General features: G+C 47.4%; 1 protein-coding gene across 1 annotated transcript in view; it reads left to right on the top strand.

Annotated features, from left to right (window-relative positions):
• Positions 1 to 16502, top strand: part of LOC146035431 (protein bicaudal D homolog 2-like) — a 34873-nt gene extending 18371 nt beyond the window's left edge. The window contains exons 7-9 of the mRNA XM_083158867.1: positions 12574 to 12725; positions 14174 to 14398; positions 15817 to 16502. Of these exons, the coding sequence (XP_083014993.1) occupies positions 12574 to 12725; positions 14174 to 14398; position 15817 (378 nt within the window). The 3' untranslated portion in view covers positions 15818 to 16502. The remainder of the gene's footprint in view (positions 1 to 12573; positions 12726 to 14173; positions 14399 to 15816) is intronic.
• The last annotated feature ends 926 nt before the right edge of the window (positions 16503 to 17428 follow it).

Raw genomic sequence — 17428 nt, 5'->3', positions numbered from 1 at the left:
CCTAGGCCCGTGAGGCACCGATCAAGGGCGGCATAGCAGCATGGCAGAGCGGGTGGGCAGCGGCAAGTGACAAGCGGCACCGCCGCCAACATGATTCATCATATGTCGGCGTTAGCGCCGCTCATCACCCGTCGCTGCCCACCTGCTCTGCCATGCACAGTACATCACCGGCAATCTCCAACGGTCCCCCTGCACGTCCGGCTCCGCCGCTGGGTGAGCTGAGCTGAATTGCTCTGGCTCACTGCCGCGGGCGGGGAAAGCAGCAGAGCAGCGCAAACCTCCCTGCACTCAGTCAGTCAGCGTGAGACTGCAAATAAAGTTAATAAAGTGTAAAAATATATATAATTATTATTTATTATTTTTTCTCTTAGGGGGTGGCGGCCAAAGATGGTGTGCCTAGGGGCGGCCTGACCCCTAAATTCGCCCCTGGAGAAGAGAGAACATGAAAGGCGATAAAGCACCAGCCAATGAACTGTTTGAAAATGACAGTTGATTGGCTGGTGCTTTATCTCCTTTTACTTTATCTCCACTTTTCTCCAGGCTTAATACAGCTGCCCCAGTCTGCCTTGCTGCGCATGGCACACTATTCTCCCACCATACTGTAGTGGATGGTAGAGTATGAACTACAGCCTGTCGAAACAAAAAAAAAATAGGATTTTCAGTGAACAATTTCTCTAACTTTCCAGTGTCCTGGACAAATGATATTGTGCATACACTGAAATGATATGACTATAGTTTAGTACAGTGGTTCCCAACCCTGGTCCTCAAGTACCCCCAACAGTGCACATTTCTCCTTCATCCACTAGGTGTCACTGGAGTTACACTGGGGAATAGAAGGCGACCACAGGGAGCATGGGCACTTTAAAATTAATTAATCAGTGTGACCAACTCCTCCCCTTCGACTTCCCCTCCCAGGCAGTCTTAGATCGTGCCCAAAAGGGAGCAGGTCACATTTGGCTCATCTCCTGGGCTTTTTGATAATTAGGGAATAAAGCAGCAAGTTTTGCCTTTGAGGACAGGCAGATAGTTGCTGCTACTATCTGCCTGCGACGTGGGAGCCTGCCGGAGGGAGCCGGCTGCTGCTTATAGGGTTTGCGCCCGGCTCCCTGGCTGACAGAGACCACCGTCTCTGGAGCTGTAACGGGCGCCGCTCACACGCAGCGTGCACCCGATCCTCCCCCAGCCCCACCGCCGACGGCATGGCCGCAGCACTGTGAATATTACCCTGCCTTCCTATTAGAGGAAGGTCAGGGACACAAACGGCGGTGCAGCAGAGGGTTTTTTAAACCTGGCGCCATTATGGGTGACGGAGCTGCCAGGCGGGGGGCGGAGTTACCGCGCGGTACTTCCCAGCAGGCCTTGGCATACCCCAGCGTTCCTGCAAGTCGCGGCGGCCATCTTGGACATTTGGCGCCGTTTGAACACGCTGCTGGAGGCTCCACAGTTGCGCTGCAGATCTATCCTGACTGCAGTTGGGCGATTCCTGTCCCCTGGTGACCGTCCTGCTGAACGCTCTATCCGGTCTGTGAGTTACAGTGGGGATTAGAGCTAGGTGGAGACAGTTTGGGCTGTGTCTCAAAATTAGAGCTATAGCGCTCCTAGGTATATGCCATAGCGCTGTACAAAGCTCTGTGACAGCTCTTTTACTTTCACTGTCTCTCCCTTCCAGCATAATATATTGCTGCCTATCCTATACCTACTATCTGTGATCCATCTGGTAGTGTGTGGTGATTGCTGGGTGTTCTGTTGAACCATGGCAGGGGGTAGCTCCAAGAGGGTTACTTGCAAGAAGTGTGCTGTTAAATTTACACCTTCTAAGGAGGGAGACTCTGTATGTGATAAATGCGCTGCTTTACCCCCAGCTCCAGAGTCCCCCGTTCATACCCCTGTTTGGGCATCACAATTAGCTGATGTGATGTCTCATTTAGCTTGCGAGCTCTCTGCAGCTCAAAAGGACAGAGAGACTTCCAGAACTCAACAGGCTTCCTTGACTTCTGCTGTGCAGAGCTTAACAAAGGCCTTGACACCAGCAGAGGGCGCCATTGCTTCATCTTCTAGGCAAGATCCCCCTACCTTACTCAGGAAAAGGGTATTACAGCCCTCTGGGGATTCTGGGGAGTATGATGATATGCCTGATCTGGAGGAGGGCGAATTTGCCCTTCCAGATAATTATGATGATGATGTGGAACCTGAGGCTCAGGCATTAGTTACGCAAGAGCCGGCCCCAGCCACTCCAGGTCTGGAGGACCTTATACATATGGTAAAGGTTGCCTGCAAGGTGTCAGATGACACAGACATTCCTGCTCGTCCTTCTTTCTTTGGAAAGAGACAAAGGCAGTCACCCACCTTCCCCCCAGCGGAGGAGTTGGATGAACATATATTGCAGGCTTGGAATCATCCTGATAAAAAATTCCAGGTACCTCAGAGGTTTCTGGCTGCTTATCCTCTTCCACCAGAGGGTAGAAAGAGGGTCGAGATTCCTCCAGTAGTGGACTCTTCAGTCTCACGACTGTCCAAAAAGACGGTTCTCCCGGTGCCAGGTGCAACCACTCTTAAGGATACTTCTGACCGTAAGTTGGAGGTAACCCTTAAGAACATTTTTTCAGCAGCTGGAATTATTCAGCGTCCGGCCCAGGTCGGGTGCTGGGTAAATAAAGCCATGGGGGTATGGGCTTCTCAGATCCTAACAGAGGTCCGTGAGGGCTCTGATCCTGCTTCTATTGTTCAGCTGGCTGAACAGATCCAGTAGGCATCCAATTATTTAATAGACGCCTCTTCTGACGTCTGCATGGTTGCAGCCAAGGTTTCGGCCTTATCTATATCAGCTCGCAGAGCTCTCTGGTTACGCCAATGGCAGGCTGACGCAGAGTCCAAGCGTGCTGTGGAGGCCCTGGCGTTCAATGGGGAGGTTCTTTTCGGGCCAGAGCTCGACAAGTGGATCTCCCAAGCAACGGGGGGTAAGTCCCACTTCCTTCCCTCAGCGGCTCCTCCAACTACACGCAGGACCCCTCAAAGGCCCTCCTTTCGGCCTACGACCAGATTCAGAGGTCGTTCCAGAGGCGGAGCTCCATCTAGAGGCTCCAGAGGACGAGGCAGAGGCGCCTCGGCAGCTGTCCAGGAGCCCAAGTCCTCCAAGCCAGCCGCATGACTGTCCACGGTCTCATCTGGGGGATCCCAGAGTCGGGGCCCGACTGCTGTCCTTCTGTCACATCTGGCTGCAGTCTTGTCAGGACTCGTGGGTAAGGGATCTGGTGACCCAGGGTTACAAAATCCATTTCAGGTTAGTCCCTCCAAACAGGTTTTTCAAGACCGGTCTCCCAGTCTCAGGAGACAAGGCGCAACTTCTGTTGTCAGCAATCAACAAGCTGCGGACAACGGGAGTTGTGATACCAGTACCCGAGGATCAGCGTACTCAGGGATACTACTCCAGTCTGTTCCTTGTGCCGAAGCCGGATGGCTCAGTAAGGCCTATACTAAATCTAAAGGATTTGAATCCGTTTCTACAAGCGGTCAAATTCAAGATGGAGTCCCTGCAGTCGGTGATTCAGGGACTGGAACAGGGAGAGTTCCTGGTATCCTTGGATATCAGGGACGCATACCTGCACATCCCCATCTGGCCTCCTCACCAGGCCTTCCTCCGGTTCGCTATACAGGAACAACACTGGCAGTTCCAGGCCCTGCCGTTCGGTCTCTCATCGGCCCCCAGGGTCTTCACCAAGGTGATGGCGGTGATGATGGAGGTCCTCAGGGCACAGGGGATTACCATCATCCCCTACTTGGACGATCTTCTTCTGAAGAATCGTTCGAGGGAGGCCCTGTTGTCCAACATACGACTCACCCAAGAGACTCATCAGTCATGGGTGGATTCTGAACTTTGCAAAGTCTCAGCTACAGCCGTCCCAACGTCTTCTCTTTTTGGGGATGATTCTGGACACCCAGCAGATGAAGGTTTTTCTACCGCCTGACAAAGTTCAGTCCCTGCAGGTCCTGGTCAGGTCGGTCTTGCAACGGCCACAGGTAACGGTGCACCTTTGTACCAGACTCTTGGGGAAGATGGTGTCCTCCTTCGAGGCGGTACAATATGGCCGCTTCCACTCGCGCCAATTCCAGTTGTCTCTCCTTCACCAGTGGTCAGGGTCTCACCTGCATCTTCAGCAGAGGGTGACCCTGTCTCCCCGAGCCCATCTGTCTCTGCTGTGGTGGCTCAACTCCGAAAACCTGCAAAGGGGCAGGAGGTTCGGCATATGGGAGTGGACTCTCCTCACCACAGACGCCAGCCTTCGAGGCTGGGGGGCGGTAACGCTGGAACACCAGTTCCAGGGTTTATGGACGAGGCAGGAGAGCTTACTCTCCATCAATGTGCTGGAACTCAGAGCAGTCTACTATGCTCTTCTGCAGGCGGGACACCTGCTGCGGAGCAGAGCAATCAGAGTTCAGGAGCAAGGCGGCGATGAAGGAAGTAAGCAGGATCATCCTCTGGGCTCAGGCCTTGTCAGCGGTGTTCATCCCCGGAGTAGACAATTGGGAGGCCGACTTTCTAAGTCGGCAACATGCCCACCAGGGGGAGTGGTGCCTCAACCCTCAGGTATTTCAGTCCCTAATACATCGTTGGGGGTGTCCGCAGGCGGATCTGATGGCGTCCCGCCACAACTTCCAGCTCCCAACATACTTCGCGCGGACTCGGGATCCTCAGGCCGCAGGGGTGGACGCTCTGGTCGCCCCTTGGCCGTTCCAGTTCGTTTACCTCTTTCCTCCCTTTCCGCTGATACCTCGGGTATTACAGCGCATTCGCAGGGAGGGGGTAACAGCGCTTCTGATAGCGCCGGATTGGCCCCGGCGCTCGTGGTACACCAACCTGACGGATCTTCTAATCGACGAGCCGTGGCCGCTACCTCTTCAAGAGGACCTCCTCAGTCAGGGTCCCTTCATCTACCCAGATTTAGGACGTCTACATTTGACGGCGTGGCTGTTGAGAGGTCCATCTTGAGACATGCAGGTATCCCTAGGGCGGTGATACCTACAATGATGAGGGCCAGGAAGGAAGTCACCTCCAGACACTATCATCGTATTTGGAGATCCTATGTGGCGTGGTGCGAAAGACGCAGAGTGTCCTCTACTCTGTTCAAGAAGGCTCGGTTGCTCCTGTTTTTACAGGAGGGGTTAAACTCTGGACTTAGACTGAATACACTTAAGGTGCAGGTTTCAGCACTTTCAGTTTTTTTTCCAGAAACGTATAGCTCTTATTCCGGAAGTCCACACTTTTTTCCAGGGGGTGCTGAGGCTTCAGCCCCCTATTCGTCCGCCTACGGCTCCCTGGGACCTAGAGTTGGTCCTCAGATATTTGAGGTCATCGATATTTGAGCCGTTAGAAGAGGTGGATCTTCGATATCTCACTTGGAAGGTGGTTCTTCTTTTGGCTCTGGCCTCGGCCAGGCGCGTTTCGGAACTGGGGGCGCTTTCTTGTCGCTCACCGTTCCTCCAGTTTCACCCGGACAGAGCAGAGCTCCGTACCAGTCTCTCCTTCCTTCCAAAGGTGGTCTCAGCGTTCCACGTGAACCAACCCATAGTGGTTCCAGCATTCACAGAGTCTTCACCTGAGGATAGGTCCTTGGATGTGGTGAGGGCCCTGCGGATTTATGTCTCTCGCACGGCCTCTCTTCGCAAGACGGATGTCTTGTTTGTTACCTACGACCCAGTGCGTCGTGGATGGCCAGCTTCAAAGCAAACGCTGGCCAGATGGATCCGTCTGACAATTCGTCAGGCATACCTTGCTGAGGCTCAGACGCCTCCTACTAACATAGGTGCGCACTCCACCAGATCGGTGGGTCCTTCATGGGCGGCTGCCCGTGGGGTCTCCTTGCAACAGCTCTGTCGTGCTGCGACATGGTCAGGTCGGCACACCTTTGTGTGCTTTTATAGGTTTGATACCTTTGCGGCACCAGCTTCTCAGTTTGGCCGCTCTGTTTTACGGGGTTCTCAGCGCTCACCCACCCGGGTTGAAAGCTCTGGGACGTCCCCAGTGTAACTCCAGTGACACCTAGTGGATGAAGGAGAAACAGGGATTTTGTACTTACCGTAAATCCTTTTCTCCGAGTCCACAGGTGTCACTGGACGCCCACCTCAGCGCTGTTCTCCACCTGTTACGTTCAGTGTTAGGTTCCTATTGGGTAACCTCTGGAGTTTTCCCTTGTCAGGGTTATTTAAACATGGTTATTACACACCTGTCTCGTCTGGTTTGACTCTGTGTGTGTGTGTGTTTGTTTTTTCATATATATATATATTCTTTTTCTACTATACGTATTGAATGATGTTATGTTGTGATGAACCTCCTCTCGGATGTGTGTTATATCTTTCTGCTCCCTTTCGGGCACGATCTTTATGACTGCCTGGGAGGGGAAGTAGAAGGGGAGGAGTTGGTCACACTGATTAATTATTTTAAAGTGCCCATGCTCCCTGTGGTCGCCTTCTATTCCCCAGTGTAACTCCAGTGACACCTGTGGACTCGGAGAAAAGGATTTACGGTAAGTACAAAATCCCTGTTTTCCAGGTCACACAGCAGGTGCACTCATTCAGGCACTTTTGAAAAGATCACAGGTGGAGCTAATTATCTCACCTGTGATTTCTGTGTGGAGACTTGGAAAATGTGCACTGTTGGGGGTACTTGAGGACCAGGGTTGGGAACCACTGGTCTAGTATATTCAGCTTTTTGTGGACGACCTAGTCAAAACTAAGCTGCATGTACAGACGTCAGAAACCGAACCTGCAGGAGCGTGCATCATTCATCGCTCGATGGGTACACGCTGGCCAATATTGTGATCAATAAAGCCAAAATGAGCAATATTCAAAATATCACAGTGTACGGACCTTAACAGTCCAGGCTTTAAGAATATTCACCCTTGAGGACAGACTGTTTTTAAATCAAATTAACTGAAGTACTAATTAAGTTGCCTCTGCTCAAAAAGTATGGCTGTCCTTTTGGAACCTGGACTGGAGTGTGTTGAGGAACATGGTTTTAAAACCCTGCCATAGGGAAAGCTCTGCTTCTTCTTTTAGAAGTACTATAATTTAAGTTGTACTTAGAATGCAGGCAAACGTCTCGGACAGGACCGGGAGCCATTTAAACTCACCAGCTGGAAGCTCATCTTTGGGGAACACAGTATTTATTTAATTCCATAAACCCAAAACTGTACAAATTCAGCTGACAAAGTTATACTATATTACACTCGCCAGATTCCCATACAGTTTTGCGACTGCTGAATTGGAAAATTAGCATAAAATAAGCAGTGCACCCGGCTCCTTTTGGTCGCGTTACACCCTGCCTCTTTCCCTTGTATTTGCAGATCCATCCCATTTTAAATTTACTGATGTAGATTTACATGATGTGCTGCTTTTTCCCTTCCAACATTGTTGTGCTCTTAACTCTGTTCTAGGATCAGTGGGTTATTTTCCCAGTTGTCATTTGTATGGCAAATTCTTCAGTGCCAGTCAACATCTAAATGGGTACTTATGTATTATCTGGGCTCCCATGTTAAATGCACCCCATTTTTTTCATACCCCTACTATCCAACTACGCATGGAGTTGATTTTATATAGTGTGGCGAGCGCAGCGAGCCACCGTGCCCGAAGCGTGGCGAGCGGACGCGGTCTCATAAGAAAAACAGGAGCCCAGATATTACATAAGTACCTCTAAATGACATGACGCTTAATAAAGAAACCCCCGTCAATTAAAGTAGCGAAGACCTGTTCTACTTCTATGTTCTACTTGACATATAATTAAGCAAAACTTCTGCATAGAAGGTGCTATGAATGGACCTTGGGTACAGGCCATGTGAGAGGTTAGAACACAAAACTGGTGACTGGAAGAACATTGTGACACCTCTGATAATGATAAATGGACAATACAGAGGCAATGATCTGTAGTAGGGGGTTTGGTATATTAGAATGAAAGTGGGTCAGTGAAGAAATTTACATAGGTTCCGCAGACAAGCAGCGATGGGAGTTGCAATCCATATGGATTTGTGATGGGAAAAGGCCAACAAAGAGGAGTTTGGAATAGTTCAAGCTGGTATTGGTCATAGGGTCGACAAGAGGAAGGTCAACAGTCATTAGTTCAACATGACTGCGCTCTCCTTTCTTCAGGCAGTTTTATTCTCCCTCCATGCCCTAGTGAATGGTAGGGCATGAAATACCGCCTGTCAGCTCAAAAAAAGAAAAGTGAAAAACCCCATGTTGACCTAATGGCCCTGTCAACATTTTTGCATGTCTTTCTTTAGTGGTCAACCTAATAACTGACTTTCTTCTTGTTGACCTAATTACCGTATACCGTCCAAGCAGGTGATGATTTTATGTACTAGAGGCAGTACTTACTGTGTAATTGGCCATCATGCAAAGGAGGAGGTGGCAGGACTGAGGGGTAGATTTATGACCTGTCGATCAGGGGAATATGCGCTATCCCTGTGCGTTGTGGCAGGGGATAGCGCTTTCCCTGATCTGACACTCGTTGAGCGGGTGTCTAGCGTGCGGTGGTGTGGGGCAGGAGGCCTAGTGCAGCTACGATATTTCGTAGTGCGCACCTGCCTAATTTTATGAACGGTCCGCATCACTGGCTGTTCCGCCGCCTGCAGCTATCGACAGCTTCAGGCGGTGACGCCCTATGCCCACAGCAGGGACAGCGCTGTCCCTACTGCTGGCTCTGAGCTGCGCTGGGGATCCCGCGTGAGTAGCGAGATCCTGCGCAGTGCGCCGGCTGGGGGGGGAGGAGACAGCGCATCAGTATTAACTGATGCGCTGTCTCCAGGAGGGGACATCACCAGAGGGGGGGAGTTAGCGCCTCCCCCCGCTTCGGCTGGCAAGATGTTGATACATCTTGTCGGTGTCCCCTCCTGCTTCACCTCGCTAATGAGGCGAAGCAGAAACTGTTATAGCGGCAAAACTGTTATAACTATAATCTACCCCCTGAGATGTCCTGGATGTATGGAGTGAAAATGGGGGTACTAATGGCAGTTGGCTTAAGGATTAGACAGAGGGCGGTATTCAATGAGCCAGAATCGCCAAGTTTTATGGCGATTCTGTGTTTTTTTCATGTGTGCCGGCGATTTTATGAGCTGTATAAGCGAATCACCCTATTCAATGACCTATAATCGCCGTTGAGGACCGGTGAATGAAGCACCAATCGCCAAATGTAATTCTCTAAAAATCGCCGTTTTTAGTCTATAGGATTTTGCATGGGGAATCGACGGTAGTCAAGGGGAATCGCCAAAAGTGTATTCAATGTGAAGTTGGCGATTCCTTTTTCTTGTTACATATCGCCGTTCCTCACCGAGTGTCCCTCGTCATTTTTTTCTGGTGAACTTTGATAGGAACATGTCAAATAATTGGTTTTAAGTGTTCTATTTAACTGTGCAAGTGTAATGTATTATTATTTGCTGCCCTTGTGTGATGTGATGGTCGTAGAAGTGCTATACAAATATATATTTAATTTTTTGAGGTATTTTTTTTTTCTCCCACAAAGCACTGTTCTTACCCATGGTGCACCTCACTTACCCATGATTCTCCTCCCCACCTCACTCCTTCGTTTGCCCTTTGTGCAGATTACCCCGATTTTGGCGTCTGCTGTATTGGAATGCGTTTATTCAGGGTAATTTGCATTTCTATTGCATTTCACTGCTTTTTTTTAAACACTGACGACATTACTGACGCTGCTTTGGGAAACGCAGGGTTGGCTGAGAATCGCCGTTAGGGCCGGCGATTCTCAGCCACGTTGAATAGGGTGACTCGGCGACTCCCCACGAATCCCCATGCATGGCGATTGACAGCAAAAAACCGGCGATTGGCAGGCGAATGAAAAAACAGAATCGCTGTGACAAACGATTCATCTCATTGAATACCGCCCATAAGGGTTATGGAGTAATGACATTATAGTGAGCAGAGGGTGACACCCCTGGTAGGAAAGAGGAACTGCAGAGGATGCTATAATGAATGCTGTAAAATCACTGGACACTTTCTTCGTGATTTTTAAGGCCCTCTGTATCCTAGGTGGCTTTGTCACCATAATAAACTTGTCTGCAGTGTTGCTGTGTATTCATATTATACGGAAATGGAAAATAGGCTGAGCTAATAATTATACCAGTATAGAATTACCCATTACTAGGTTCCCTGTCATTTAAATGGCTATTGGTAACTGATTTTACTCTGAGGTTGTAGCATTAAATTCAATGGCAACTTATAACTTAAGTCGTATAAAAAAAATAAGGGATTTTTTTTTTTTTTTAGCTTGTAACAGAAAGGGTGTATGGGTGGGCACTGATGTGCACTCCCGCATCATTGCCCGGATGGAATCGGTACATCTGTCAGAATGAACTTAGGTCTACAGTCATTAGGTCGAGCCCACTAGGTCGACTGGCAGGAAGGTCGACCTGACTTAAGGTCGACATGGGCCAAGGTCGACATGACTTAAGGTCGAATTTGCATAAAGGTCGACATGAGGAAGGTCGACTGGTCATAAGGTCGACATGGGTTTTTCACTGTTTTTTTATCCGAATGTCGACAGTCGACATGGACACAGTTGGCAATGATAATCGGACCCTCGCATCGCTCGCAATGCTTCGGGCACGGTGCCTCGCTGCGCTCGGCACACTATTTTATTCTCCCACCACGCCCTAGTGGATGGTAGGGCATGAAATACCGCCTGTCGGCACATGTCGGCTCAAAAAACAGTGAAAAACCCATGTTGACCTTATGACCAGTCGACCTTCCTCATTTCGACCTTAAGTCATGTCGACCTTGGCCCATGTCGGCCTTAAGTCAGGTCGACCTAGTGGGGTCGACCTAATGACTGTAGACCTAAGTTCATTCTAATAGATGACCGCTTCCGCCCGGATGAGTGAACCACTTTCCATAGTCTCCTACACCAGTCTTTACAGTGCTGTGACATGCTGTTCCTATTCGGATTATAATGAATTATTACGCACCCCTTAGTAACCACGGTTCTTATATGGTAAACTGATGTGCCCCAGAACTGTACTTTAGATGGGTGCTAAGATGGCCATACACTAGTGCAATTTAGACACTTTTTTTTTTTCCCAGCCTTATCCATCAGAATCTGGTGAAAAATGGTCAAATTGCATGCGTTTGACATCCGATTCACAGTCCCATGAGTATCCGAGTCAGAGATCGGATCTGCTGCACATCCAACATATAACTGACGGCCTCCCTGGGGGTTTTTATAGATGACTGGGCAACGTTGTCCTAATGTCGCGGGAAAAACACCTACACCAGCTACCAATAACCTTTGGAATTTTTTGTGTTTTCTGGAATAGCAGTATGAGGTTATAAAAGTTAGTTTATATCATTTAAAGGTGGAAACAAAACTATTTTCAGAGTTTCAACATTACTAAAATGAAAGGGGGGAGTGAAGTATCAGGTGTTAAGCTGGCTACAGCGAATTTGGTGGTGGCAAGGACCTGGCACAGTGTTAGTAAGGGCATTACACACTTGACAAGGGAACGGTGGGATTGTGCAGCAAAGCTCTCGTTAACTAGGCGCTCCCATTAACGACCCGCGGAATCGCGCATCCAAAACTATATTTAGAAGCACTGAGCAATATTTAAAACTATCTCTCAGAAGGAAAAACATTTGTAATATCATGTAGTGTGTATGGGGCTTTACTTTGGCTAAAGGAAGAAAAAAGGGTCGGGGGGGGGATATGGAGGTTGGTTCACGGACAGTGTGATGATTGATTAGCATTACTGCCTCACAGCACTGAGGTCATGGGTTTGACTCCCACCATGTCCCTAACTGTGTGTGGAGTTTGTATATTCTCCCCCTGCCTGTGTGGGTTTACTCCGGATGCTCCCGTTTCCTCACACACTGTCCACTTGGTTAGATGCTGGTCGGGTCTATAAAAGTGAAATGCTTCCATAGTTGATGCTAGTGGCTTGCACCTCCCCACCTGCGAGTTTTCCCAACAGGTCCTGTTTTAAGGACTTCTGTTGGTGGGACAATTACTGACTCTGCAACAGAGTAACTTTCCTGTGCATATAAAAGACCTCCACAGAACATGGTGGCACTTCAGGCCTGGAGAACCCCTGGTTTATATAATACCTTTTTTTTTTACTTCTTTGGAAATGGCTTAAGTTTGGCCTTGTGTAGGACACAAGGTTGAAATGGAAATGAGCGACACATAAATAGGTCAACAATCGTTTTTCAGGGTATTTTTGGTGTCCATATTGACACCTAAGCACATGGACCCTGAAGTAGTGGAGCGCTTTCCCTCACATGGCTCCCTTTGCTACCATGCTTCACGCCATGTGCCTCGCACCACTTTGTCTACCTGTTGACTGTGTTTGGTGTGACTGCAGGATTGATGTAGAATTACCTCTTCATAAGAGCTCATGTGTCACCAGCTTTAAACAGACCGGTAAAGCCAACTGCTATGGAACTGAGCTAAACCAGATTGTCCTCTTTTGTGACTGGCTGTGCGGGTAAAATATTTCCTGTTCTAATGGTTGAGGTTTAAGGTCTAGTCTTGCTGATATTGACATTCTAATTTGTCCTTGACTTATCTCTGCTCAGACAGCTGAGGTGGCCATGTCGAACCTGAAGAGCAAGTATGAGAATGAGAAGGCCCTAGTTTCTGAAACTATGATGAAGCTGAGACACGAGTTGAAAGCCCTAAAAGAGGATGCTGCTACTTTTTCATCAATGCGCTCAATGTTTGCCAGCAGGTAGAGTATGACCTACAGGCGATCTGGATTTACCTGACTACAGGACATTGTACATTGATTTTTAGCTGTACCGGTCAATAAGGTGTGGATTATTAGACCGTGTCTAGATAGACCAGCAGTATGTTGACCACGATTGTTTGACAGATGAAAAAGGTCAACATAATGACCGTCTGTCTAGACACTCTAGATCTATCAACCGGAACTAGCCCTTGTCCTTTTCTTGAGGTGGCACACGCTTCCTCTCTTTTGTTAATGAGACCTGTGTGGAAAGAAAAGATTGCTTTTTACTAGAATTCCCACCAGGTAATTCAATTAATTGATTATTATTTTTCCCGGGGGGGGGGGGGGGGGGGGGACTAATTAAAAGTAAAATCTATGTGGTGTCTTGACGATCACAGCTGTAAAGAAATCTTCCATTTATTAAAGATTTTGTTTTTCCTGCCTCCGGGCAGATGAATAAAAATCCCTGGTAATGCTAGCATTCTCAGGGATCAACTAGCCATGGTAATTTATCAAAGGTAATTTAATTCCCTACCCCTATTACGTCATTCGGCTGCACTCCCAGTATTAAATATTATCAACCGTATATTGGGTAAGTGCATGAATAATAGGAAATACTAGATCGCGTTTTATTTTTTTTCATTTATAGCAGAAATTCCCAAACTCTATCATCCGGGCACCTTGGCTGTCCAGATTTGAATAAGCATGCATGGGCACAGATGCCTTTGTTAAGATATCAGTCCATATGATTTAATCATGTTATCTGCCATAATTATCCTAAACCTGGACTGATACGGTGCCTTGAGGACAACACTTTATACAAAGCTTAATGTAGGGTACACACCCGAATGATTTTGCCTCCAAACCCCCGAATTTAGATACAATTGGTCGAGATTGTATGTAAATTGGGCATGTTTTGGTGCATTTCAGATCCGATTCCGATGCACGGCCCCATGGGTAATTTCACAGATCCTACCTGCAGCAGGTAGGATCTGGAAACAACCATTCAGCTGTGTACCGGTCGAGATCGGATTCAGATCATGTGCTCTAACAGATCGTGAGCCGATCGTCTTACGATCTGCATCGTTCTGGTGTGTACCAGGCATAAGAGTTTGTATTGTAATATTTAAAGGGCTAGCCACTATTGGACAATTCCCAAGAAATCGAATCCTCTATAGCAAGTGAGGCAGGAATCCATGTGTGGTAATAAATGGCTTGAGCGTTGACGTCACTATAGTGACGAGTCTGTGGGAGGTCTGACTTCATGTATTACTGTACATCGGTAGTTCTCAAGGACCCCCAACAGTGCACGTTTTTTACTTGAGGACCGAGCTTGAGAACCACTGCTGTACAGGACAGTTTTGTTTTTTTAAAGCCGTTGTCTACAAGGGACACGGATACCTATTTCTGTCACATTGCTCATGTCCGTCACTTATGTCTCTCTGTAGATGTGATCAGTATGTGAACCAGTTGGAGGAGATGCAACGGCAGCTTGTTGTAGCGGAGGACGAGAAGAAAACATTGAATGCCTTGCTGCGGATGGCGATTCAGCAAAAGCTGGCCCTGACGCAGCGTTTAGAGGGTCGGGAGGGGTCCCCAGATGTCTCCAAAAGTAGTTGGCCGCGATCGTCGTCAAAGTCTAAAGGTCGTGTTTCTAAATCACAGGGTAACTGGTAAGTAAGTGCTCTGTCTGACAGGTTTCAGTCCTGACATTGCTCAATATTCCTTGCACTCATTGTGGTTCATGTAATCATAAACAATAGGTTAGCGCCAAAAGTGAACCCATGATTGTAAACGTTCCATTATTGCGTCCTGGTGACCACAACGCGGTGTCCGTGTATATTTAAATTGACTACAAAAAAACCTTAATGATCAGGTGATCAGGTCTCAACCAGGAAGTACTTCATGAGAACATGGCTTTTGGTAGCCAGCTAGAGGCTGACATTGGTCTATGTAGAATGGTGGGATTTGGCCATAAAAACACTGGGAATAATGCATGTCCCAATCCCACACATCTTTACATGATTTATGTTTTTACAAAATACCATGTGTGCAATTCGCTTTAAAAGGTCGAACCCACCTGGTCTTCCAGAGGCTCAGGAATACAAATTTTGGGTTGTTAAAATGACCTGACCATCAGAAACTACCTTTTGAGTACAGCTAAAATCAAATCGATTGGATGATTTATGTGCAATTTGGGCATTTTTCATGTGATTACGGCGATCAATCGTACAAAAAGTGCTCAAATTGCTACAAATGTGTAAAACAAACTTTACTAGTAATAAAAGCTCACGTACACATGGGGTTTAAAATGATAAATTTAGCAAAAATCACCACAGCAGTTTATACAGCGGATCCCATGCGGCCAAACATGTATGTATGTATGTATGTATGATCGGCTTCACACTCTAGGCGCAGGCAGCTCCTCGGGCTGGACGGATCAAAAGACAGCTCTCAGCGTCACTACTGGAAACCACACCTCACCATGTTTCATCACCAAGGACTTCGTCAGGAGCTGCCTGCACCTACAGTGTGAAGCCGGACAACCTGTTCATACCCCCACTATCCATGTCGGTGTGGAGTTTATTTTATAAAACGTGGCGAGCCACCAAGCCCCGCGAGGGGACGGTGATTACTTTACATGTATTCTGTGTCCCCTCGCAGGGCTCGCCATACTTCGGGAATATGCCAGAATACATGTAAAGTAATCGCCGTCCCCTCGCGGGGCTTGGTGGCTCGCCACGTTTTATAAAATAAACTCCACACCGACATGGATAGTGGGGGTGTGAGGCGCTCTGTAGGCTTGCCAGGGACAGTACGGTGACAACTTCGGGGACACTACGCTAGGCAGCCGTTGGGCTATGCTGACAACGTAGCTTAGCCTACGCTGAAAATGTAGCGTAGGCTGGCGCCTTGCTATTACACAAGTACCACTTTTTTTTATTATAATTATTGAATAACCAACATCCTATGAACCAGGAGTACAAATGGAATTCATCAATAATGTTTAATCCTCCTCAGATATTCCAACTTTGTAAAACATTTAGTATTTCTAGGCCTAATGCTACTGTGCTCTGCTTTCTCTGCACAGAAGCTGACATTCCATCAATTACCCTGCCGCAGCGATCATGCCGCTGACACGCGTGCGCGGATTCTGCATGGCACCCGCCTGGACACATTCCTGCCACAAGGCTGCTGAAAAGGTCACATGATGAACCGCAATAACAAACTGTACATGCTGCCAATGGGGATCTTTGTACAACAATATTGCCTTTCAGCCTTGATTATTATTCCTCATTAGCTTTATATTAACCTGTTTCACGGTCAAGTTGTGTATAATAACTTTTAATACGTTTTATACCAAGGTTAATAATATGTATAAACTATCTATTTTTAAAAGTGCCTTAAACAGTTAAATGTTAACTAACTTATTTTAGGTATTCGCAAAATAAATGCCATAGCATATTGCCGTCTGTACAAAAGATTTTATCTATCGCCTTTTTATGTTTTTGCAGAGCTGTTTACGGAAGTTGCATTTTAAAGTGGTAAAACTGGGCTAAGTGTCACTTCAATACAGTTAGGGCCCCATACACACTGGGCAATTTTGAGCTGAGAGCAGCTCTGTTTTGTTTGAGCTGCTTTCAGCTCAAAAGCCGCCCAGTGTGTGTTGGCGTCGGATTCCATTTTTATGTGCTATTGGAAGATGTCACATTGTCACAACTGTTCTCTTGCCAGCTCAGTTGATGAATAAAAGATTTATATTGGTCTATTGTAAAAGGTTTTGCGTTGTAATTTATTTTCTTTATTTTTTTTTGGGGGGGGGGGGTTGTTCACTTATGATTGGTAATTTAATTTCGATCAGCTACAGTATGTAGTGCTTTACAGTTTTATACATGATCCTTCTTAAAGGTCAAATATCAGGGTTAAAATCCTTGGTGTAAAGGTGCCTATACACTTATGTGATGTTGGCCAATTTTCACCCAATTCTGACTGAGAAATCAGGTGAAAAGCTGCCAGATCGCAAGTGTTTGACATCGGACCAGATCCGAAGCTCCGTACGATCCGGAGATTGAACCTCCTACACATAAGATGAATCCTAATTGCATTGCGTCTGCATCCAACTCTTGGGAGTCCTTCAGTGATAAATCGCATGTACAAAATGGCACGGAAATCCGATGGAAGGCCTCCCGGGAGCTGTCGGGGAAATTCAGTGGAAATCAGGTCTGACTTGTGCCTCAGGAAATTTGGACTAGTGTATGGGGGCATTTAGTAATTTATTACCAGTAGTAATTATCATATATTCCAGTGTTTTAAAATATTTGTCCATTCACATCAGTCCCTGCCCCAGTGGAGATTACAATCTATATTCCCTACCACATGTACACGCACACTATACTTGATTTTGGTGGGACCCAATTAATCAACCAGTATCTTTTTGGATTGTGTGAGGAAACGGGAGTACGCAGAAGAAACCGACTCAAGAACAGGAAGAACATACACGGTTATGGCGGGAGTTGAACCCATGACCTCAGTGCTGTGAGGCAGTAATGATCACCATTGCCCCGTCCACGCTGGCCCAAATTGTTTATCAGTCACCCACAAATAAAACTGTTCCAGCACAAACACAGAAGGTAGCGGACTAGCTTTCAAAGCTTTAGTTTCCCGTTCCATATAATCACATTTGTTTTATGTTCGGCATTGCA

The sequence above is a fragment of the Crinia signifera genome, chromosome 9 (assembly GCF_055691185.1).
Source record: "Crinia signifera chromosome 9, ASM5569118v1, whole genome shotgun sequence".
Lineage (NCBI taxonomy): Eukaryota > Metazoa > Chordata > Amphibia > Anura > Myobatrachidae > Crinia > Crinia signifera.
Note: the sequence above shows the minus strand (reverse complement) of the source record. Positions and strands in the feature narration are given on the sequence as shown.